Genomic DNA, 24,863 nt, shown 5'->3' with positions numbered 1-24,863 from the left:
TATCCTTATTTCAGTCACAATAATTCTTTGGACATTTGGCGCTAGATCCGTGCAGAACTTCGTCATCCTCAGTAATCAGTAATCAGTCTTCTTATTTCTGGGCGGCTCTTGTTTATCTTTTCACTATCGTTATCTTTCCCCACAAGGGATAGCTGTTGCAAGCAGCTTCTTGGGATTAGCGCCTTTACGGGTACACAGTTTACTACATCATGTACATTCACCAGACACATTCGAGAGAACATGAAATCCAAACTTTGACTATGAAGTCTAAGACTTTGTGTTTGTATAATAAGTGAATGCATCTATGCAAAATTTTGCACGTTGGAAGTATCATAGATGTGGAAAAGAGAATTAACCCAAAAGTAGCAGGAAGAGTTGAGTGTAAGGATCACTTATCTACCTTATAAAAACTTCAATTACAAATCCTTAAATATTTATACATATACATTTTATCCACGAAACTAACAATTTTTTTAAAAAGAGATTTGAATGTGCCATTTCGTATTGATAGCAATACACTCACGAATTGTCTTCTAGCAGTTAACTACACCTCCCTTAATAACGCTTTTGAACCAATGTTTTCTTTAATGCGTTTTAAACTATCACCACTTTTTGTACAACTTGAACTACGTTTTATTATCAAACTAAATCTCATTTGAACCAACTTATGTAATAAATATAAAAGTGAGTGAAAAGTGGTTCTTCTTTTTCTGAAATGAGGTAAATTAGATCAAAATTAATTGTGAAGTAATCAAATTATTCCGTTGTTTAGATTCGTTTATTTTTAAGGGATAACGCATAATAATTGAAGCAAGTCTGAATAGCATCATTGGGCTACCAAGCTACTATTGTTAGTATTGGCGCAGGTAGAGTGCGTGACTGTGGATTGTAACGAGACTATTCTCGATCTGGGTAATGCAGTTTGCATTATGCACGTATGCAGTAAACAGCGTTTAAATGAGTGGGAAGCCTACCGTTGACAACACGGACCAAACTGTGGTCTGTGAGTAATTTTTCTTTGAAAAATGGGGCTGGATTTTGATGTTTTGGAATTTTGTCGAAAACTTCGTACCACTAAACAACCACCATATACTTGCCCAATCGTTGAATGTGGTAAAACGTATAAAAGTATGTGTGGTCTCCAGTACCATTTAGTTAATTTTGACCATACCAGCAGCAAAAAAACAGATACACCAGCCGCAAAGCCTCCGCCAACATCATCAAAAAAGAGTAAGTTGAATTTATGCCATTCTATATACTTTAAGTAAAAGAAACAGCGATTTGGAGACGAGATACTATCAAAGTAGATGTAATTTATTTAAAAAAGAAACACACTGAATCTTGAGAAAATAAATCGAAGTTATTCGGACCTACTGTTCAAAATGCTTGCAAAAATTTACCATCTTTGTAGAGATATAGCTGAAATTGTTTAATACTCAAGAGGGTTGTTTGACGGTTCTCTGAGCATGTAAGTTTTTGTTTAATTCTAGTAATATGTCGTTATTTTTTATTTAACACGAACAAAGTCTATCATGGTTAGCATTACGCTGATTGTTGTGTAGTTAATATTGTAATTGTGTATTAATATAGTTTTTAAAAAATGTCTCTGATGAAGTGCGCTATGGGTAACGCTGGCATTGTGCTTAAAGTTACGTTTTTTAAAACTTTGGTTCATTTAGCTGAAAAACTAGATACATTTGTTGGGAGCTTAGCAAAGGCGTAACTTACGGTTGAGATGGTTGATAAAACTATGAATTTGATTATTTGCATGGTTTCGGTGGCATTGCACCACAAAAGTTCTCTTAATCGAAGATGTCTTATCAAACTTGAAACAAATTTTGTATTATGAGGTGTATTAAAAAAGAAATTGGATCACTTCTTTCCTGATATATCATTTATTTTTATTCCTTCTATGAATAAATTATAATTGTTCAAGACAGAAGCCCATGGTGATTGACTGTTTGTTGTAAGCTATCTCCTGCCAGATGTTAGATCCCTCACTGATACCATTTCTTAGTTTTTAAGTTAAATATAAGCCTGCCTCGCTATTTCAACTTTTCGAAGTCATTATATTTTCACTCACAAAGAAGAGCCAGAGATAAAAGCAAATGGTAGTCGGAAAGAGCTGTTTCTGGGTTGCAATAAAAGTTCATATTTTTTTTATTCTGAAGGGAGATGTGTCTGTCACCTTACGTTATCTTATAAAAATAATCTTGTGGTTGTCAACGCGAAGTCTGCTTATAAGAGTATTCTGTTCACTTCATAGTCCAGAAAACGCACATCATCCACTTATTTCAAATTATCCTGTTGCTCCGAAGGAACTGCCGACTGCCCTTCCAATAAGAATCAAGAGATCATCACTCTTACAATTTCTCCTGCAAATTCTCAAATATTTATTAAAGGAAAGTTGGTATTGTCTGCTTACGGCTGGTGGGTGGTCCGTTGAGGTGGAAATAGCGTTTTTTCCAGGTCTCTACCAGTGTTGCACAAGTATTTGTGGTTAGAATTGTCTAGACAGTTTCCATATAGGCTCGTCTAAGACACACGATGGGCGCTCTGAATCTAAATTTTTGGTACCACCACCTTGTATTTCAATTGATATCAATAACTACTCCTTACATACTGCAGAGTTTAAAGATTATAGTGGTTTTAGAATCATTAAACTTTTTTTATTAGAGAAACCGTCATTTTTTTATGTACATAAGATTATAAAATCGAATTAAAAATGATGCAATATCACAGCGTTAAAAAGAGTTTACAATTATTTTAAACAAAAATGGCTGTGGATCATTATGACTGAGTACTACTGTGTACTGAGTTGCTACTGATTGGAAAGACGGTCATTTTAGCTGCTAGTTAGTTTTATATAAGTTGCATGAATATTTGCGTTTTTAATAGACCCTCTTGAAGACTACAACTCCATTTTTTTAATTTTAAGTTTCCTTAAAATGTTATGTCACCGCTGACTTTAATTATTGTGAATTTTGAAGTCTTGAGAGTTTTCACGGCAATTTTTTTTTTTTTTGTAATTGGTCTCTTGTGTTTGTTCAACAATACTCAAAAATGTAAAAGTTCAAATTGTATATTTCATTTAGGAATAATCTGGGGGCCCGGTCAAATTCGAACAACTGGAATTACGCTTTACTGATAGGTTTTAGTTTTTCAAATTTCTCAAAAACGGTTTCAAAGACTTTTTAAAATTTAATTTTTAGCCTCTTCATATGTTGGTCATTTCTTTTATCTGAGATATTTATCGAGAAAAGTGCATTTAAGAGCGTTGCGGGGAGGGGCATGATAGTGTCATTTCATGTTGTGTAACGAGAGTAACTCATATACGAAATTCCTAGTTTTAATAGGTTGACCGGAATCACGTCTTTAATGAGCTATTATATCATAATGTTTAGTATTTTTCTAGAAATGGTTCTAATAGTTTTCTTTAGATTTCGTGGGCACACTACACCAGTAGTCCTAAAGTACGGTTCTTGGTTATGAGATTTCTAGCCGAAACACATATCTGTTAAAAATGAAATAAATTTTTCAAAACTTGGACAGTTACAGGTTCAAATAAATATTTATTTATAAAAAATAAATGTTTACATCTACTTTATTTGAAACATAATAAAATTTGTAAGTTTTTTATTCCAATATGTATGGATATTGTTGTAAGATGGATATCTAGAATTCATCGGGACTCGTTTTCAGCGTTTGTTTTTTTTAAAAAAAAAGACGGTTCATGTGGTTCCTCTTCCTTTATCATTATTTTGTGGTGCTTGTTCGGGTCAGTAGACAGAAAATTTTTTTTGTTATGTTCTTAATGTTCAGATATCAAGAAGTTGGTGCTATTGTTGCGCCCAAATGTAAACATGCTAAGATTATTTTCTGTTACTTTTTTTTTTTTGCTTAAGAATGATCTTTTTATGGGAAGCTGATTCTTAAGTGCCGGTTGTGCATAAGTGTGTTTACTTTCGTTGAATCTAAAAGCGTAATGTGACGCATAAAATCGGTTTTCTTTATTATACATGAAAGTTATTACAGATAATTGAATGATCATTTTCAGGTCGTAAAAGAGGCCGATATCACAAACATCTTGTGAAAGAAACGGAAACACCAACTCTGCCAAAGGAACGAACTTCGTACAATGATTGTCAGAAGCATGTTGAATTTGAAATAGACGATGATGTGTACCGTTTAAGGATAAAAGCTTCTTTGAACGTTATAAGTAAACATACTCACCAGTTACTGAATCCTAAGGTTAATACATAATTCAGTTCAATATCTTATTCACTCTTTTTTTTTCGGTACGTCAATTTCTTTTTATATTGCTCTTAGCTTTTATGTGACTGACAGGTGAAAAGCAATGATACTTCCAAGGGATTCTCATTGCCAGCACTAATCATAATACGAGGCCCCCCTTTTGGTAGTGGGTCTAACTGTTTGGTTTTTGACCCTCTGCCATTCCGTCAGCAGGCCGTACCCTCGTGTCTCCAAACTTAGCCGAGCGGAATGTATTTAGATGTTTTCTCTCTTACTTCTAAGATTTCCTCCTTAGGTTTACCCAGGATATTGCCTCAGACGGTACATTTTGATGAAAAACTTGTCTGATGGGTAGATAGTAGCAAAAGCCTATGTAGTTTTTCTTCTTCCGTCTTTGTTTCTTAAATTTCATTTACTTTCAGTTTATGATTATATAAGCGTATGAAAAGATTTACGCGATTTAAAATATGGTCAAGATTAATGTAGAAATTCTGACGATTTTGTGTCGTTGCGTTTAAAGAAAAGCTATAACACCAAATTCCTTTAATTAGTGTAATAAACGGAGAAGACTCCGTTTTTACATAGGTTGCACAGGTATAGTACACAAAATTAAAAAAAAGAAATATTAGCCCAGGAAAGCTTGCTCTAGGGTGGCCTTAGATTAAAAATTTCTGATAGCGTCTGTATTTTGATTATTAATAAATAAAGAGCTAGACAAAAATAAATTAAGAAGTGTTAAAAAGAGTCTCGCTTTCCATCCTGTTTAGTTCCTTGATATGGACAAATAATTTAATTAATAAAATATGCTCTCCAGGGTACTTCAAGAATGTGTGGCAATTTAAATATGGATACAATTAAAAGTAAAGAGTTAGCAAAATTGCCGGAACCAAAAGTGCAGCTACTCGAAGATTACCACATATCCAATATGTCTACAAAACCAATTGGATATATAAGGTAAATTCATTTTAAGCTAAAATATTTATGTAGTGAAAGTTTTATTTTCGTCAGTGACCAGAGCATTTTTTTTTTGGAAAATCTCTTTTTGCAAGTGTTATTAATCCGCAACTTCTGAGGATTGAACTTCTCTTTCATTGGTGGTGGAGTCTTTTCCGTTCAATTCCAGCCTCTGAAAAGAGTTCCCTCGTTTTAACAATACTGTCTCCATTACCAGACTCTGAGCTCTTAATAAAGAAGTGTAATACTGGCATCGTGGACTTGAATCTTTGACATCCGGTTAACGAGATCCCTCCTAAATTGGCTGAGCTAATCATTTTTCTTGGTTATACTTATTTCAGATTAAAATTGTAAATATTTCTTTTAGAAATTTATCTTTAATGTTTTTAGGTTGATCGAGAAAAATGGCGATGAAATCGATGGAGAAGTAGAATATGACATGGACGAAGAGGATGGATGCTGGCTTGACCTGATCAATAAAAGAAGGCAAGATCAAGGACTTTCTAAGGTGCTGGTGGACACTTTTGAACTTTTAATGGATCGACTGGAAAAAGAATCCTATTTTCAAGTAATATTTAGTTCTATCGAGTAATTTAGAATTTGTGTTTATTTTGGTTTGGGGATTTAATTTTGGCCTTATTTTAGATGAACGTTAATTCTAGAATGATGGAAGTACAGAATTATATTGATGACGATGCGGTCTGCTGTATCTGTATGGATGGTGAATGTCAAAATACCAATGTAATACTTTTTTGTGATATGTGTAATTTAGCTGTACATCAAGATTGCTACGGTGTGCCTTACATTCCTGAAGGACAATGGCTCTGTCGGTAAGGTTTTATTGTGAATATAAGTTAAAATCTTCACTGCTATTAATGTGGTTTCTTTCTCTTAAGAAAGCGTTAAATTTTCCAAACTGAATTTTCGCAGAACATATCTTTGAAGTCCCTGAATTGGAATAACAAAATCCGGTGTGGAACACTCAAGTGACATTCTGTTACTGCAAACATTATTAATTATAGCTAGCCAATTTTTAAAGGTTAGTTGTCCTTAGCAAACATAAATGTAAGTGGCGTGAATTATGGTTAGGGCTTTTATTGAGACCTGAATGTATTACCCGCAGTGCTTGATTTTCTTTAGCACAGAACTTATACTGAGAATCAGATATATATAAAACATGTAAGAAATGATTCATTTACTGCTTTATAATATGCATTTGCTGCTAACCAATTTTAAACAAATTCGGAATTTCAGGAATACTTTTAATATCCCTTATTATTATATGTATCAAAGATCTGTACTTTTCATTTATGGTAGCTTATGAGGGATACCTTGAAGTTGTATTGTAGTTTCTTAAATACCTCACAAAACAAATTTCCTAGAAATTTTTGCATAATGATACAATTTGATTTTTACTTGTCCTTTTTAGTAGATGAAGTTTAAAAATTTTGTGGAGCCATTTCATTTAATTTTTATGAAAAACCTAAAAAAAAAAAAAAGTATAAGTTATAAAAAATAAAATAGTGCTTTAGGTACTCATTCAGCCGAACCTTAACACTGGAAACGATAGCGTCCAAACGAAGTACCGAGTTTTAGCTTTCTGCGATTTATCGTTTTTGAGATATTCTGTCTTACACACAACATAAGATCTCGTGCTATAAACATGTTTCTGGTATTTATACCAAGTGCTTTCGCTCAAAAATTTCAGGTATTAAGTATAATATGATCGCAATATAGTATTATCAATACTTTAATTAGTAGGAGAAGGAAAAATAGCAATTGGTGTGTGGGTATGTGTGAAAGAGTGAGAGATATAGAAGAGAAAGATAATTAGTGGGAGAACAAAATATATTAAAACGAAAAATTTGCTGGAGCTTCAAACTTGATAACTGCCCACAATTTAACATCAATGAAACTCCTACAGAAATTCTTTTACACCATGGATGAAAAGTTTAGTCCAACAAAATTATTAAACGATCACAACCTGAATTCTAAATAACCCCTGTGTAGGACAGCAGGCACAAAAGTGTTATCTACTTTATCTATTTCTTCCTAGTTGTGGAACGTCACTTCTAACGCTCTAGAGGGTCCATATCACACCATAGGGTTGTGAATATGATAACGTGTTTTTGTGAGCTAGAGCGTTCCAGGTTCCCATACGCAAACTGTTGCACCTCTGCTAGCTCTGCGCCATTGGGCAGGGACATCAAGATTTAGCTATGTACATCAAGATCCGTGATTAGGTGGCCTGACTACTACATTGACCACTATGATGATCCTGAGTTCATTATATTTTTTCTGTATAAATTCTTTTTTTGTAGGCGCTGCTTGCAGAGTCCCTCTAGAGCAGTTGATTGTGTTCTGTGCCCTAATTCTGGAGGTGCGTTCAAACAGACAGACCGAGGTCACTGGGCACATGTGGTATGTGCTCTCTGGATACCTGAAGTTCGTTTCGCAAACACAGTAAGGACAATGAATAGTGATAAAATTAGTTTATGAATATAAAAAATTTATTTTGCGAACAGAGGTCTTTTTTTTTATTTCAAGACTTGTTGCAAACAAACTCCATATTCCAAAAGCAGTATAAACTTCATTGCATTATGGTTACTGCTTATTATACAATAATAAGTCAGTGATATTGTGCATGATTTAATAGCTTTGATTGATGGATTTTCGAGAATAATTTTTATAAAACCTATTATGCTTTTACCACCTTTCTACCAAGATCATTGAAATTTATTAATAATGTAACACATATTTATCATTCAAGAATTCAATTTGGCGTAATGAACTCAGATGTTGACGCGTCTTAAATTAAAAAAAAATTAATGACATTATCTTTTAGATCGCTTAAACTTTGAGTAGAGTAAAAAAAAAAAAACAAAATTGTCAATATCTTGAACTTAGTCCGTAGAAACACGCATGTTTATAGTATCCCTGACCACTTACAGACTTTCATCCGTATAAATAAGCGTGCTATGATAGATAAAATCAAAGATTATTTGGTTTTGTCTAGCACTGCTTAACTAACCACATTTTCAATTGTTGATAATCTTAGTATATATTCTTACTTTGGACAAGCCATCGAAATAAGCCACGCATTATTCAGGTTTAAAGGTTTTTATGTATATATTGTCACATTATTACCCGGTAAAATATATTTTTTTGGAAAAATAAAAATCTAAAATTGATTAGGTGTTTTTGGAGCCTATTGATAGTATCGAGACAATACCTCCTGCACGCTGGAAACTGACATGCTACATTTGCAAGCAGCGTGGAGTTGGTGCTTGCATTCAATGTCACAAAACTAATTGTTACTCTGCATTCCATGTGACCTGTGCACAAAATGCCGGACTACATATGAAGATCGATGCAGTCAAGGATTCTCATATTGGTTGGATTATTTGATATCTTATTATTTACTAGATATCTGTATTTAAACGGAGTTCCGTAACATTAATTTATGTTTGTTTTTTACTGAGGAAATCATAAACTTTTTAAAATATCTAGGTACTGATGGAGAAGTTACTCCAGTTTTGGTAGAGAAGTTAGCCTTCTGTTCCACACATACTCCTTCTGATGTGGAGATAAAGCCCAGAGTTACATCTAGTCCTCAGTCTTTGCAGCGTAAAAATTCCAAGCCAGCACCGATAATTTCAATTCCTACAATACCACCTGACAGGTACAATCCTTTTTTTTTTCGTTTAAGCAGTCATCTTTACATGTTTTTTTTTTTGTTTTTTTTATACAGAATTCAGATTACTGTAGAACATACAATTTAGTTTATATCAGGAGCATTTGTGGTAAAAATCAGCCAGTTGGGAATGTCATGGACCTGAGTAGATTTTTTAGGTTTTTCTGTTCTTCTCGAAAACAGTCCCAAGTCCTATTTAAACTTAGCGAATTTTTTTTCTCTTCTTTTTGCATTGGCTTTTCACCATTCAGTCTTAACTTCGCATATATATTACACCAACGTAGGTCTATCATTTTTATATAAACCGATTTTACCAGGAATTTTCATTTCAGAGTTCTGGGTTGATTGTGTACTATTAAAGTGATTTAAAATTAGGTAAGGGATTAGCTCGTTTTAGTACACTGGACTTGAAACGCGGAGATACTGAATTCCAGTCCTGTTAAATTTCCTGGATGTTTTCTTCCTAGGTAACCTACATCTACGAAAAAATAAGCTGCCCAAAAATCTTACTGTGAAAAAAAGCATTTGATTGAAGCGTTTTCAGTGTATCTCATTTGTTATGGTTTTATTATTCTCTCAATACGGCGAGTTCTTTTTGCCGTACGCTGTAAAACTAAATCCGACATTACTGATTTTTTAGATTTGATTTTCGTTTTTGTAGAATTCAGGAAATTGGAGCTTTAGTCACTTTTTCAAAGAAGAATCAATTCATTCAACGTCTTATTGCTTACTGGACTTTAAAACGGCAACTTCGCAATGGTGTTCCACTATTACGAAGGCTTCAATCTTCTCACATTGCAAAAAGAGGTGGCGCACCAGGAGAAATTCATCAAATAAATAATATGGTAATTAATGTGTTCGTAGTATTGTAATTATTAAATTTTACTAATATGTGTAAGAATTTGTTACATTCTGATGCTAATTATTTTAATTAATCTAAAGGGAAGGACGCGTTCTAGGCTATACAGAGCTAGTAAGTCACATTAAGTGCCTACACCTGTCCATGAAAGGCAGGTAGAGGTAGAGAAATGAGCCCTGAGCCCTATCTTGTCCTGTTCCATCTAAAACACGTAGCTGCTCCAGCAAACCGAAAAACAACCTGAAGCTCCTCTATAGACTGACAGTTCCGACTAAAGATAGTGAACCTAATTTTCTTACAGTTATATCTGTCAAAAGAGAATGTGGTTATTTTTTCTTTGCCTTCTAAAATTTATAAAAGGTGTCTGGGATAAATTCAAGCACATAAACATATAACAAATCCCTCACACCAAATGCTCGATAAGATTTCAATGAGGAGCTTGAAAAAACTTAATGTCTTATTACCATTATCCAACCGTGCAATTAGTGCTCTACCCACCGAGCTTAACTATAAAGTATTTTCTCTAAAGTTTGTATAGACATACAAATAGATATATCACTTTTAGTTTGAAACATTTTATTTGTAAAAGTTAATTTGATGAGTTTTCTAGGAGAATGTTGAATTAAGCTCATCTCTACAAAACGATTGAAGTACACATATTGTTTGTTTTAACTCCTTGAATGACATTAGTAACAATGAGAGTTATTGTGAAGTTATCGAATAAAAAGATAATTCGATTGACCGTAATTGCGACTTGATTAGAATTCTTTTTGTTTGTTTTTTTCCTCTTTTACTTTTTCTTATCTATCATACAAGAATAAATTGCATTTAGTAGTTTTTGCAGGAAGTAAAGTTTCGAGGTCCTGGGATGGATGGAAATTAGAGAACATTTATATTTTTTAACTTGAACTCGAGTTAAATGGGACATCCTATACCTTAACTTAATCGTTGTATTTTTTAATTTTTAACTATTTAAACATGTAAACATTCTATTGTTCATCACTAGTGAGTGAGCTAGCAAGAGAAATCTGAAGGCAGCACTGGTGGGGATGGAATGCGGGACCTTCGGCCTGTCACTCTACCACTCAGTTATTAAATTTAACGTTGATTTTGTAAACTTCATACTTATTCTATCAATACATTATTCTCCTTGATGTTACACAGATGTGGTCAACAGCAAGTTTCACACTAGTCAGGCAGTGGTGTGCTATGTTTCAGATTCTTGAATCCTTACACGTGGTTAGATTCGTAATACTGGATAGTACTTTTGATTTTATCCTTTCAAGGCATTATTATTGTTTCTTAGTTTTTGATTTTCATTTATCCTGATTTGCAGAGTATTTGACTTTCACTGTTTGCCTACAGATGGAATGAAAATACAAAAAAAAACAAATTATGAAAAAAGCTTGCTTCTGAAGGATAAAATCAAAGGTAAAAAATTATACGAGCTCAAAAATTTATATACATATATATAAATATATATATTTATATATATGTATATATATTTATAAAACGTAAAATTTGATGTTACCTCTTTATTTTCATAATAAATGTTTGTTACTTGTTGGTATTTGCTATTTCATGTTTTTGCCTATTTTTAAATATTATTTTAACCAAATCGTTATTGCTAGTACGCGCTTTTTCACATGTATTTACACAATTACTGAACTAAATACTCATGCATCTCTTATATTACCTTATCGATGTTAGGTTCCTGCCATTTGAAGTATTCTTCTATGCCTAAATGTCCTGCAAAACTTGTAATATTTCTCTACACAATTTTTCTTCTCTAAACCCTCCTTTATTACCTCTCCCACTCATTCCCTCTATCTGTGATTCCAGGCAATTCTGTCAAAGACCAAATCGCAAAGGTAATGGTCTTCCAATCTATCTGTTCACATGTTTAATTGAATCCGCCTGATCGGACCTTTGTGTCCCTTGGTAAATATTCAGGACTCTTATCAGTAAGTGAGTACAGCGAAAATACTTCCATTTTTTAGAGTCCTCTCCAAAAAATTAAAATAATTGGAATAAGTCCTGGCTGTTTGCAGCTAAGGGGTTGTCATAAAATTATCTGTGGAAGTATCTAGGATAATTAAGAAGAAGGCCATATGACAGTCAACATGTGTGTTTAGTGGCCAAGAAGCCATTAGTAGTAATTCTAAATTCCTATGTTTCGATAGACAGGATTTGAGACTCGCCATTGAATATAGTAGAAAAAAACTATTTTGTGTGACTGTGCTTAACAATTGTGAAATTTTATATTAGTCTTTATATTAGAAAATATAGAAAAAGACCTCAAAAAAGTTTATAATCCATTTTTTGAGAGACTTTTTTTGTGAGGAAATGTTAGTTTCATACTCAATTTTAACAAGTTATTTTACGAAGTTCAAAAACTCATTTTTATGTCACAAATCGCAATAAATTTATGTTTAATCAATCAAAAGCAATTTGTGTTTAGTGACTTTTAAGTTTAATATTCGTCCACAGCCCTGAGGTCGGAACCTTGGCAGCTTACAAAAAATATAATAATAAAGACTGAAACCGGCATTATTTTTCTGCTGCATAATTAATTCTGCTGCCTTGTTTTTAAAGAGGGAAGGAATTAGCTTATTAGAAAGTACTGAATTGGATTAAAATCACGAATGTTCAGAGATTTTCTCTTCCCATAAGCCTCTCTGGTGGGGATGGGCAGCGTTGTCTGTAACGAGTGAAAATTGTTCAGAAGCCGAGAGTAGAGTTCTCCGAAGAGAATACACCGGGCATTCATAATAAGGGTTAATGCATTAAAAAAAAGTTATAATATTTTTTCTTCAATGTTTAGGAAGAGGGCGAAAAGCAATCGTAAAATAACAAAGCTTATTTTTTTCCGACGTTTTGGAAGTCCTCTTCAGGGAAAAGAGGTTTTTATTTAAGTTGACTGGCAAGCAATATCACGTTTGATGCTTATATATATATCAGTTAAATAAAAACACTTTACCTTGAAGAAGGCAATAAATTTGCCGAAACGTCGGGAAGAAAGTCTTCTTTACATTTTATGGCTGCTTATACCTATTAAAAATTCAATAATGATGTATCAACAGTAAATATTCGATAGAAGAACCATTAACATTTTTAAAAACATCGTGTTTTTCTGTAATTATCTATAAATTTAAGTTCAAAAGGAACAAGGCTAGCAAGAAAATTGAAAATTATAGGTAAAGAATAAAGATATTACGAAACTCTCGGTGCCTAAAATATAATTTTGCTGGAATGGATCTTGCAAGAGTAAGTTATTCCAAAATTAATGAACATAGAAGTTTAAATCAAAAACATTAGAAGCTTTTTAATAATCGTTAGTTTAATAATCTAACTTTTGTTTGCATCGCGCCGAAGTTTCAGGATTAAGATTAGCTTGGTATAGTCTAACTAAAGGAAGCAAACAAACTTTGCGCCAACAACAAATCAGTTGCGAATCCACTACACTTTAATTTTAAATTACAAGTTTCCTTAAAACTGTATTAATGTATGTCAGGTCTTTCTTTTTTTCACTTGAAAAATCGAGTTTCCTAGCAAAAATCTAAAACTTGAACTTTTAGGCAAGTTAGGTATAACTTTAAATCTATGGTAACTTACAAATTTTGTACACGAAAATTTTGGTTATTTTAATTAGAAGTAAAAGTACAGAAATAATCATTGCCAAAATATACAAGATTAATTTTATTAACATCTTGAAATGAATTCACCTTGAACAATGAATAGTGCTTGGAACACTTTATGTGAGACGCGCTTAAATCAGAAATCAGATGTCTTTAGAAGCCACTGGTAGGTTGATAACACGCTGTGAAGTACAAAATATGTAAAATGGGCATTTCTTACCTATATTTTCTTTTAATAAAAATATAAGAATATATATTTATGATAGGATAAAAATATAAAAAGGAATCTCTGTTAATTTTATTGTGCTGAATTAGCCCGATATGGAAATAATTGTATTGTACAAGTGGCTAATTTGTATAATTCGACAAAGAAGAACGGAGTCAATAATTTTTAACTACATGTTGTCATACATAAATGGGCGGGTTTGTTTTTGTAAAATTTAAAATTTCAACGGTTAATGTTTTTGTCAGAATTTTTATTAAGCATCATTGTTGAGAATGGTGTCCATTTGTCGTAATCCTGATCGCAGTTACTAATATCAATTATAATTTTCGGCTTAGTGAAGCTTCTAAGGACTGAAGAACTTCAATATCGCTAGCATTGAATAATTTTCTTTGTGAATTTCTGAAACAATAATTTTCATGAATTCACAGGTTTTTTATCCATTTTTTTTTTGAAATTTTGCTCTCTTTCGATTGCCTCAATGTATATGTTCTTATGATAGGGAAAGTGTTCATTTTAACAAAATGTAGCTTTCCGGCTCTACTTATACATTTTTGTATATATACGATTTTTTCGCTGGGTGTGAAAATATATTTCAATTAATTTTGTTGACATTTAATTATTTTGTTTTATATAAACATGTTGAAACATTTGGAAACTTCTCCAGGATGTCTTTGACTATATCAGAAAATAAAGAAATCATATTTTATTTTCAGGAAGAACTGAGGAACCAGCTTAAATATTGGCAGTGTTTAAGGCAAGATCTGGAAAGGGCGCGCCTGTTATGTGAATTGGTGAGAAAGCGAGAGAAATTGAAAAGAGAACTTATTAAAGTGTAAGTGTTGTTATTTGTTGTCTGAAACACCACTTACTTCCTTATATTACTTATAACCTCTTCCTTCAATTAATAATAACAAATACAGTCAGCGAAGAATATTGTTACGACTTTGCATAGATCAGTGGTCGGCTAACCGCGGCTCTTTGACTTCTTGAGTCTCTTCCTCAAAATACCACGTGTGAGCGCGCACTTACAGAGCGATTGAAACTTCGTGGCCCATGTGCAGAAGTCGGTTTTCGGCTTGGGTGAGTCTATTTTCAAGAAGTGGCGTTAGACAGAGTATAGGTGAACTTGCTCTCTCGAAACTCAGACCACGTACACTCGCTCCCGCTTGCCGCTTTTGCTGCTTGTGACAGTCTTCTCCCGCTTGCCTATTTGCTGCTTGTGTCAGTCTTCGAAATTAGGGAGTGGATAATGCTTCAAAGTCAGGCGCGAGAGCTAATTTTTAACGTGCTGAAGTTCTTGTTAAATGAAGCATTGGAAGGAATATCTATTCCGTTGAAGAGTGTGGAGCTGTTTCTCGTTAAGTATGGAAAAAAAGCGTGCGATCGGGAGAAAGAACTAATAAGGGATCATTTGGAAAGCGAACGTACCACATTAAGTACGTTTCTATTTTATGGCTTAGGAGTGCCATAATTAAGTTAATAACATTGTATCTACCTATATAGTTCAGGTTTAAAAAATTTGGCTCACAAAAGAAATTTCAATTCTAGTTGATTTTTGGCTCTGTTGACTTATGAGTTGGCCAACCACTGGTATAGATTTTTACGTTTTACAAGAAAATCCAAAACCTTAAATAAACAGATTCTAAAGAATAAAAAAAAAATAATAAATTCAAATATCAAACTATTTTTTTATATTAAAATAAAAATTATCCTTTGCATAAGTGCTAAATTTAGCGTGCAGAAGGATCACGTTTCTTTACAATACTTCTGTAAAACACCTCAAATTTTCCATTTAAATGTGAAGTTTCTTTACTCCCCAGGTAAGCCCTGCAATCAAATTTTCTGAAATAACTGTTTCTGTCCAGAAGAACCTGGCGACGAAGGACTGGTTTAACATGCATCGTGCTGTTTTCCCTTAAATTTTCTTTTAAAAAAAAAATCATTTATCTGTATTTATTTATTGTAAATTTCCTGCAGACGGATTTATCCATGCCGTAAAATACTTTTTTATATATTTCTCTTGTAAATAAAGTATTATTATTATTGTAAATTTTTCAATTGATTTATAATAATTAATAAACAATTGCTTAATGCATAAATAAATATTTTTCAGAAAAGCTCAATGTTTGGAGATGGAATTGTTTCCTTTGGCAGCGTTCCTGCGCCGTCTCTTAGATCTTATTAGAGCTAGAGATACAGGCGAAATTTTTATTGAGCCCGTTGACCTTACTGAAGTTCCAGATTATACTAATGTGGTTAAACATCCCATGGATCTGTCCACCATGAGATCAAAAATAGATGCCTTTGAATATGACAGCCTGGCACAATTTCAGGCTGATTTTGAACTTATGATAAGTAATTGTCTAGCTTACAACTCTGAGGATACTGTCTTCTATCGGGCTGCATTAAAAATGCGAGATCAGGCAAGTAGTTTTTTTAAAGAATGTGCAGGTTTTAAAATTAATTTTTTATAAACGGAATTACTACGTTCTCTCTCTTTCCTTTAAAAAGAAGTATTGCAATGGTTTAGATTTTCGATTTTCAGTATTCACTAAAAATATGTTTTGACGTCCTCTCAGTACATAAGTTGGTTTTAGAATGGTATGTGTTACTGTCATTTTAGAGGGATTCCGTAGAGTGATGTAGTTATTTTGTTAAAACGATTTGCGTAACTTGTACGCTTTAAACTTCTGCATGAAAATTAATCGGAATAAATAAATAAAAAAAAATCATTCATGAAAATACTCCATATTTTATACTTCGATGCTTTTTAAAATAATACAGATGAAGAGTTTCATTTGTCGCATATTTTTCTTTAATGTATTTAAACCCTGTACGTTAACTCTAAAAACCATAACTTAGTAAACGATAGGGAATGGACTAATTCATGGGACAATTTCACAAATTTATTAAAAATAATAACGATAAAACGTTTTGTACATACAGTACAAGAATGTTTAACAGGATTTTTTTTTTTTCAGGGAGGAGCATTGTTAAAACAGGCAAGAATTGATTTGGAATTGACAGGTTTAGGTCAGTATTGTGTGTCAGAATCTGTACCTAATACGTCGAGTATCTCTGTGAAAGAACCAGTACCAGTTAAAGAAAAGTTTGATAGCCATCCTTCAGACATTGACCAGCAACTGGTCAAGCTAACCAAAGATAACGCTCAGCTGGTGCGTAAAGTTTCGCATAAAAGTTTCTGTGTGTCAGTAAATTTCATGGCTTTATTGCTTTGCATATTTTTTGTGGTTTATTGTTTGGACAGACTTGTTGATATTCAATTTGACGTAAATCCCTTGAGTCGAATCTTTAATTTTACCTTTGTCACGGCAGCTTAATAATTAATGTTAAAATTGTCTTAACTGCACTTATAGCTCCAAATTGTTTGTAGGAAATCAGCTGTAAATTTCATTTAAACTAAATGTTTTGCAGTAAGCTGGTCAAACGCAAAGTTAAAAATCTATTATTTATGTTAAGCAAGACTTCATTTAACGGCAGTAAATAGTGGTTACATAACAGTAGAATCGCCGAGTCATTTCGATTAGATCAAAGTATTATTTACTTTAGTAATTTTGGGGGAGAAATGTAGTGAAAAAAAGTAGAAAAAAATTAAGACCAGTCGCTTCTTTGCAATAGTTTTGGACGCGTGCGGTAAGTTATGTTTATAACACCATATTATATTTTTAGACTCGCAAGAGTGTTTCTAAACGTATTGTGTCCACTACAAATAGTAAAGTCAATTGTGAACGGTTTTTTTTGTTTGTTTTTTTTTTTGGAAGATGTTCTTGATGACCGACCATACTGCCCAACATAGGCGACCAACATTTTAATGGTTCATCTTGGCCGATATGTGGGGTTGATAAGTCTTTTCGAGATGCTTTCAAGTCAAATCCAATCAGAAGTACGAGTTCATTTGCTGCAGAACTGGAAATGTTTAAATATACCGTTAGCCTTTTTCTTCATACTTCTTGTATAAGAAATGTAAATGGAGGATGTAAAATAATGACGCATGAATGTATTAAGTGGTCACGTGAAGAATGGAAAATTGACATTTCCTCTTCTAGAAAAAATTAAACTGGAATGTGCTACTTCTAAAGGAAATGGTGTGAGTTAAGAGGAGGTTTTCACCGTGATATATTATTATCGCTAGCTGATTGTGGGTTAATCTAGATTAAACAGCATTTTTGTGTTTAGTAGTAAAGGGTAATTTGAAAAAAAGTCGTGGTGGTTTGTTGTCTGGAACCGCCTCGAATTCGTTTTTCTCTATGAATTTCGATATTTCTGTCAACAATGTGCTAATATAAAGCTAAGTTTTATTTCTGAACTTGCGTTTCGTGGTATCATGTAGGTGATGTTAATAGATATTTATCTTAGTTAACGATCCTATTTGTGTACATAAATATTGCTTGTAATTTAGTGCGTCAGTGAATTGGAAATGGGGTTAAATTTGTTGAGAAAAGTAATCAGTGTCTTGTTTAGCACTACTATTTAACATCAGATCTTAGCATCAGTGTAGTGGTGATCTGGAATTATGAGGGTTTTTTATTTATGTTTAAATATTTGGCAAATATATTTTTCGGAAATCTGAAGGATATTTTGTCATCTTTCCATATTAAATACGAGAGTTTATTTATGCATTTATTTTGCATTTTAAATGTTGTATTTGTTGTTGCATGTGATTTAGAACACTGGCACTATACAGGATTTTTTTGTTGCATTTGTGTTTCGTTTTCAATCTTCTTTGAACGCATGCTGGATTAAAGCCTGAATTAAAAAAATATAAAAGGAAATTACATAAAATGTGCGTGATTGTAAACTTTTATGTCTTTTTAAAAAGTTTTGATATGGCACTGAAAGTAGTAATTTTATATGTACATATAAACAATAAAAGCATTTTTCTCTGCGATAGGCTCCTAAGGAAATGCTACAAAAGTTGAGCGAGTTACTTGAACAGACAAAACGCATCAGACAACGTCAGGCAAGACTAAAGAGAACCAAATTAATAAAAACTCTCATCGCAAAAATTAAACGAGTTTGGTTGACTTCACAACGAGATGCACGACTTGGTAATTAATTTTGAGATAGAAAATTCAGTATGAACATCACATGACAATGTCTTACTGCAATAGTCACACTAAGTAAAAAAATTTCCGCGATCTTCGAATGTTCCTTGACCTTATTAAAGAACATTGGCACCTTAGCCTTCACAGTGCACTGCTGGCCTCCCTTTCTACGGATAATTCTTCAATTACCGGGCAGAGAGTTATTTACACCTAGGAAGAGAAAATCTAAGGGTATCACGCTTTGATTTGAACCCGGAACTTCCAACTTACTATTCACCGCGCTACTAATTAAGGCTAATCCTTTCCCTTAATAATGAATTGTTATTTTTTGGCGAATCAACTTATATGGTCATCAGCGAAACGTTTTATTTTTTGCAAAATAAATTGGGTCATAACTAAAATGCCGCTAAATCGGTAAAAACAGGTGCTCTTTTCTCTTTCTCCTTTTCTCATTCTTCAATAAAATCAATGAAATTTTACAATTTTTGCGGAGATGTTCTCTGAAAGCCTTAAACACCTGAAAAAACACGCCCGTATGAGGTGTTCTCATATAAGCGGGCCTCTATCTTAAAACCGTGCTGAAACTGAATTACGAACATTTATATAATCGTTCCACTCTCAGAGTAAGAGAAAGTAAAAATTTGAAGAGAACATTAACGTAAATTTTGATCAGCTATTATCGTAGAATAGTGGCAAGAAACATTTATAAGTAATTTTTAGTTGTAGATAAATTATCCAGATCTCATCAAAAACGACCCGTGGAAGAGACTGGAAGTGATTCGTCCACCGATGCCGAGGAGAATGAAGAGACGCCACTATCCGAAGTCAAGAGTATGAAAACACCAACCCCTTCCAAAAGTAATTATCAGTATTCATTTCCTAATTTTTTGTTTGGATATGATTTGTCGAAAAGATAAATATCTATTTGTTTACTGAATCAAACAACAATAAGCATGCATTTTTTATCTTAATTTAAAATAATGCTGGTACAGTTAGGCGTTCACGTTCTCGACGTAGACGATTTCGAGAAGCCAGAAGTGAATCTACCTCCGAGGAAGAGAAGGAGCCCTTAGCGAAGAGGTTAAAGCTCACAGCTTCTCCTTCTAAAGGTGATGCTTCTAAAGATGTTTTTTTAAAAAAAAATATCTATTGAAATCAAATGCATCGATCTTACATTATTTATTCATTTATTTAAAGGAATTGGTAGTAAAGGTGATACACCGGAAGTCACGTCATCTCAAGGAGTAAATCGGCGAACTAGTGTTCTCTTCACTTGCAAGGCGGCTGGTAATGCTAGCATCGCAAAATCAACTAATACCCGTCCATCTAATGCATCCATGTTGTAATATTATATTTAATTTTATTATAATTTTAAGACTAATTTTGTAACAGTTATCTACTTGAATTTCAGATCATAGAAAGGCAAATGTTTATCTTTTCAATTTAATACTACAGTGCCATAGTTCGTTGGCTTACTTTCCTGGGAAGCTTTGTTGAATTTCTTTTGGTATTGCTTGCCCAATTACACAAGTTAAAAACATAATAGGGCGGTTCCAGACAACAAACCACCACGACTTTTTCTCAAATTACCCTTTACTACTAAACACAAGTATTGACCTGAATTTCAAAATTAGGCTCCAAATTGTTTTTTTTTATCCAAATAAACGATACAATCCACTTTTTAATCAACGAAAATTAGATGGCTTATGTTTTCCTGATTTGGAAATTCTGTACTTGAGAATAGACAAACTTTTGAATAAGCATTTTCTAAAGTTTTCTTTTCTATTTTTATCTCTGGTAAAATATTATTAATGAGTTTTAAATAGCGGTGAGGTGGTTGAGACAGAACATAATAAAATCGTGCTGTTTTTGTAGCGATAGTTGGTTGTTCGACATATCGGCAAGCTTGCGACTTGAGGCGCATAATCCATAACTTTAGTTGCAGATGCTGATTGTTGGCTTTGACTTTTCTGGTGCGTCTCATTTATTTTCTAGACTTCCTTCTCTGTTATAATAGTTTCGTCGCGTATCAGAGAGGTGTAGTTAATGAAATCGGCTGAAGGTTATCAAAGATGAGCATACAATTTTTTGGGGGGTTGTAGTTCTGGTTTTGTAGCTTTTTCTTGGTCAAAGCTTGAGCTGTTAGTCGTTTATAGTCGTGTGCAAACCACTTTTGATTGCATTTCACTATCCGATTGAGCGATGAATCATTTATTTAGGACACAAAAAGTGAGGACAGTCAACCTTAAATCCTGCCTTCTACCTGTTTTTTCTTAAATTGTATATCTTTCAAATTTTTTGGCTTTTAAGTTCTCCGAAAACTTCTCACGTATTTTTAAGAGGATCACTTCGATGACTTTCAATTAGTAAGTATCAACTTCAGACAATCGGCGCTTCTCATCTTTAAGGCTTTCTTTTGCTTTGCATTACATATAATTACTGCAAAATACCTGCTTTTTTGTAGAGTACTTTTTATTGAACATCAGGGCATTCCATTAGATCTTTATATGGTTAAACTGATGAAATTCAGAAAGTTTATGCCTATAGTAAAGGAGTTCTATCTCTAAGTGGATATTCTTGGCGAAATTATCGTGCCTTTGCAGATCCTTCTTCGGGGCTGAGAACTGTGCCGTCTGAGCACATTTTCTGGGGATCTTCTCCTAGAATGAATCTATGGTACGCTCTAGTAGATATCACTTGTTCCTGAATTGCCTGAACAAATCCCTCGGAATCCCGGAAATAGTTTTCCGAGTTGCAACATCTTTTTTGAAGGTCCGATGTCGTACAGACGCTTTATTGTTATTATTATAGAAAACGAAAAGGACGTCCACAAAGGGGGTCTTCATCAGCGCAAAAAGAAAATTCCCAATTGGACCAAAAAACCAAAGACAGTTTTACTATCTACAGGACTGGTAAGCACAGCCATATTTAATTCAGTTGCTCCTACTAAATGTTTTATAGAGCATATATGATTAAGTATAATAAATCTTAGATTTTTTTTAAAGGTGGAACGGTCAAGTCAGATGATGATTCACAATCAGAAGATGGTTCTAGTTGTTCCGGATGTGCAGATTCGACTGAAAGTAGATGTGGGACGGGTAGTGGTTCAGAGAGTTCAGACTGGTCCGAAGAGAGTGATCATTCTGACGATACCACTGACCAAACTACAACATCGTTAGAAACCCTCGACCAGCTACAGCTAGTGTGGGCTAAATGTAGGGGCTACCCTTGGTATCCTGCGCTTGTAAGTTCTTACGTGTTTAATTAACCCAAATAAATAAACTTCAAAATTATATTTCTTAAAAAATTATACTGGTAATGTTTGTTTTTTTAAAGATCATCAATCCTAAAATGCCAAGAGGTTACATACATAACGGAGTTCCGATTCCATCGCCTCCTTCAGATGTAATAGCACTTGCTAACAATTATACTGAGCCAGTATATCTAGTGCTCTTTTTCGACACAAAAAGAACCTGGTACATAGTTCAAAATTATTTTTCATTTTGTTTTCAAATGGTTAATTTTAATAAAAATAACACTTCTCTAGGCAAATAGTATAAAAATCACCGCTTTTCTAATAAAGAAGTCCTATGGACTGTAAAAACTATTCAGTGGGGATTTCATAGTTTTGCCTAAACGAAATAACATCTAAAGATCGAGTCTGGTTTACAAATATGATGCAGACATCATGAAAGTTTAATATAAATTAATCTTTAGATTATGTAGAGTGTTACTTCTCATATTTATTATGTCCCCTTAAAATTGTTAGTTTTTTTCAGAAAACTTTGAAGTAATTTTTGGTTACAAAATCATTATTTTCATATTTTGAATAACATTTAAAATTTACTTATGATTAAACTTTAAAACTACGACTAATTAAATACATTGACAAAAACAAGACACTTAGAACAAAAGTTTTAATTTCTAAACACCAAATGAAATATTTTGCTATAGAAGTATTTTATATCTTATTTTAATTTCTGTTTATAATTATTTTTTTTATTTTTTTATTTACGGCGTGTTAATATCTGTGGTATTGGCGTCCAGAGCCTTATTTTACCGCCAGCCTCCGAAATTTTTCCTCGTTACAGACCAAACTGCCCATCATCAGATAGTGAGCTGTAAGATGCTTCCAAAAAGGAAATTAAAGGGTTGAAAGCTGGATTCGAGGCTGGATAGTAGTTCACATTTAAAGCATACGCCAACTGACTGTCACAAGAATGCTGTCTAACTAGCTTTTACTAAAAAATCAGTCTTCCATGCGCCTCTGCAAAAGAATATGGAAAGTAGATTTACAACTAAGTGCTAAGAAGGTGGTAATGAAACCTTTTTTGGCTTAAATACTTGGGGAACAGAGTCCAACCCGTGTCCTAATTTAGAGTTGTCAACTATTAAATCTGGACACTGAAACACAGCTCCTAAAAGCTGTTTATCTGACGCCTTACACAAAACCTCAAATAATCTGAAGGCATTTCACCTATCAACTCAATCAAATGCTACTTGCCTAGGAAAATGAAAACTAAATAAATACATAAACTATTACAATAGAAATGATATTCGTTTATTCTTAACGTAAAAAACATTATTTATTGATTTTCAGGCAGTGGTTACCTAGAAACAAACTGGAGCCACTTGGCGTTAACCCAGAACTAGACAACGGAAAGTTGACAGAATCCAGAAAACCAGCGGATCGCAAAGCAGTACGTAAAGCGTTTGAAGAGGCTATGTCACACCGGACTCAAATTGATAAACGACCAGAAACAACGTAGTTTTCAGTCATTTTACCATTTAATTTTACATTACAGTCTTAGTAAAATCTTACATTAAATCTTAGTAAAATGGATAAAACAATTATATAATATATTAAACCAAATGTACAAAAATATGGCTGGATTATTTTTAATATGCTTTTTTTTTTTTAATTAATGACAAAAATTTAAAAGAACCAACTAAAATTCCAGTTTCATTTTGAAAGCAGTTCATGAAGTATTTACATTCAATAAGTTTTTATGTTTTGTACAGTTACTCAAGCGAGTAACTTGATTTTTAACGATTCGAAACAGGTTTTATTCTTTACACCCGCCTTGAAAAAAAATGATAGTAAGTTTTACATTTTATATTTTTAATTTTTAATATTTCTTAGAATGTAAGAGTCTATAACAGACTAACTTTTTGTGCAACCGTTGTCAGTATTCAATCAACTGTGTTAGACACTAAAGTTCAGCTTTTAATTAAATGCAGCAAAAAGTAAAGTCAACCATTACTTTTAGTCTGCATTAATTTATTTTATTTGTACTGAACATCTAATTTTTTAAACATAATTATTTGTATAAGCTGAAGGCACATCTTCAAATTTATAAAGTTGTATTAAGTATTAAAAAGTTTCTGTTGCAGTTGCTATTGGTTTGTTCGCAGTTAGGCAATAAGCAAACCAATAGTTTGTATCCAATACCGGGACAGTAACGAAAATTGTGTGCTTCATATTAGGATTGTGTTAAACAGTGCATGCAAACTATTTGGGTTCAAGCGTTCCCACAGTAGTTTTGGCTTCATTAAGGCATGCTATCTTCAGATTATAATTTATCGGGACATGTAGATAGCTTGTGGAGTTCTTCAGCTTTGATACTTCACAATTTCCTTCTTTTTTTTTAATTGTCAGTTAGTTACGAATCTGTCTGCACTTTATTAGCCCGGATTAAGTATTGTCTGTTTTTTTTTTTATATATATATTTTTTGCTCTTTGTCAAAAAAAAGTTGTAGTTCATTAATAATTTTAAAGTAAATTTTCTGGTTATCATGTTGTTTTAGTGAAGTGAAAAATGAGATTTTTATGTTTAATGTACTCATTGAAGACAAGTTGGAGAAATTTACTTTTTTAAGTAAAAACTTCATTTGAAAATTTGATCTAAACTGTTAATACTCTTTTTTCTTTTTTTTAATGTGTACAAATTGCAAATTGTATGTATGTTTATAGTTTAACAACATTTAAATTGTAAAAACAATAAAATAAGGTTTATTATTATTATTATTTGTATTTATTTTAGGCACGTTAACATCTGAGGTTATTGGCGCCCCGAGTTTTTTCAGTGCACGCTGGCCTCCGAACAGTTTTCTGTCGTTACAGACAGAGAAAATCTAAGGGCCAGCAGCAGCTAGATTCGAACCTGGGATT

The 24,863-nt window shown here is 33.0% G+C and overlaps 1 protein-coding gene across 3 annotated transcripts; it reads left to right on the top strand.

The window, feature by feature from the left end:
- Positions 1-330: 330 nt before the first annotated feature.
- Positions 331-23,815, top strand: Br140 (bromodomain-containing protein 140). Of its 3 annotated transcripts, none has more exons than XM_074143341.1 (20): positions 331-1,230; positions 4,058-4,251; positions 5,069-5,208; positions 5,599-5,776; positions 5,854-6,038; positions 7,530-7,671; positions 8,404-8,602; positions 8,719-8,890; positions 9,564-9,747; positions 14,339-14,457; positions 15,739-16,048; positions 16,607-16,801; positions 18,538-18,694; positions 19,412-19,549; positions 19,684-19,800; positions 19,889-20,033; positions 21,503-21,603; positions 21,697-21,935; positions 22,028-22,167; positions 23,292-23,815. In XM_074143341.1, the coding sequence occupies exons 1-20, from the start codon at positions 1,026-1,028 to the stop codon at positions 23,458-23,460; spliced, it is 3,429 nt and encodes a 1,142-aa protein (XP_073999442.1). In that variant the 5' UTR covers positions 331-1,025; the 3' UTR covers positions 23,461-23,815. The 3 variants fall into 3 exon arrangements, with proteins under 3 accessions (XP_073999442.1, XP_073999444.1, XP_073999443.1); XM_074143343.1 differs by having other exon boundaries at positions 19,418-19,549; positions 23,292-23,779; XM_074143342.1 differs by having other exon boundaries at positions 15,739-16,052; positions 16,611-16,801; positions 23,292-23,779.
- The last annotated feature ends 1,048 nt before the right edge of the window (positions 23,816-24,863 follow it).

The sequence above is a fragment of the Rhodnius prolixus genome, unplaced genomic scaffold (genome assembly GCF_049639745.1).
Source record: "Rhodnius prolixus isolate KJV_2025 unplaced genomic scaffold, Rpr scaffold_12, whole genome shotgun sequence".
Classification (NCBI taxonomy): Eukaryota; Metazoa; Arthropoda; class Insecta; order Hemiptera; family Reduviidae; genus Rhodnius; species Rhodnius prolixus.
This window is presented reverse-complemented; position numbering and strand designations above follow the sequence as displayed.

What these genes read in the sequence shown, in the direction of transcription:
- Br140 (XM_074143341.1), top strand. Translation starts at nt 1,026, where the DNA reads ATGGGGCTGGATTTTGATGTTTTGGAATTTTGTCGAAAACTTCGTACC. An exon ending in GAAGGACAATGGCTCTGTCG is followed by an intron (nt 6,039 to 7,529) that starts GTAAGGTTTTAT and finishes CTTTTTTTGTAG; the next exon opens with GCGCTGCTTGCAGAGTCCCT. An exon ending in CATTAAAAATGCGAGATCAG is followed by an intron (nt 16,049 to 16,606) that starts GCAAGTAGTTTT and finishes TTTTTTTTTCAG; the next exon opens with GGAGGAGCATTGTTAAAACA.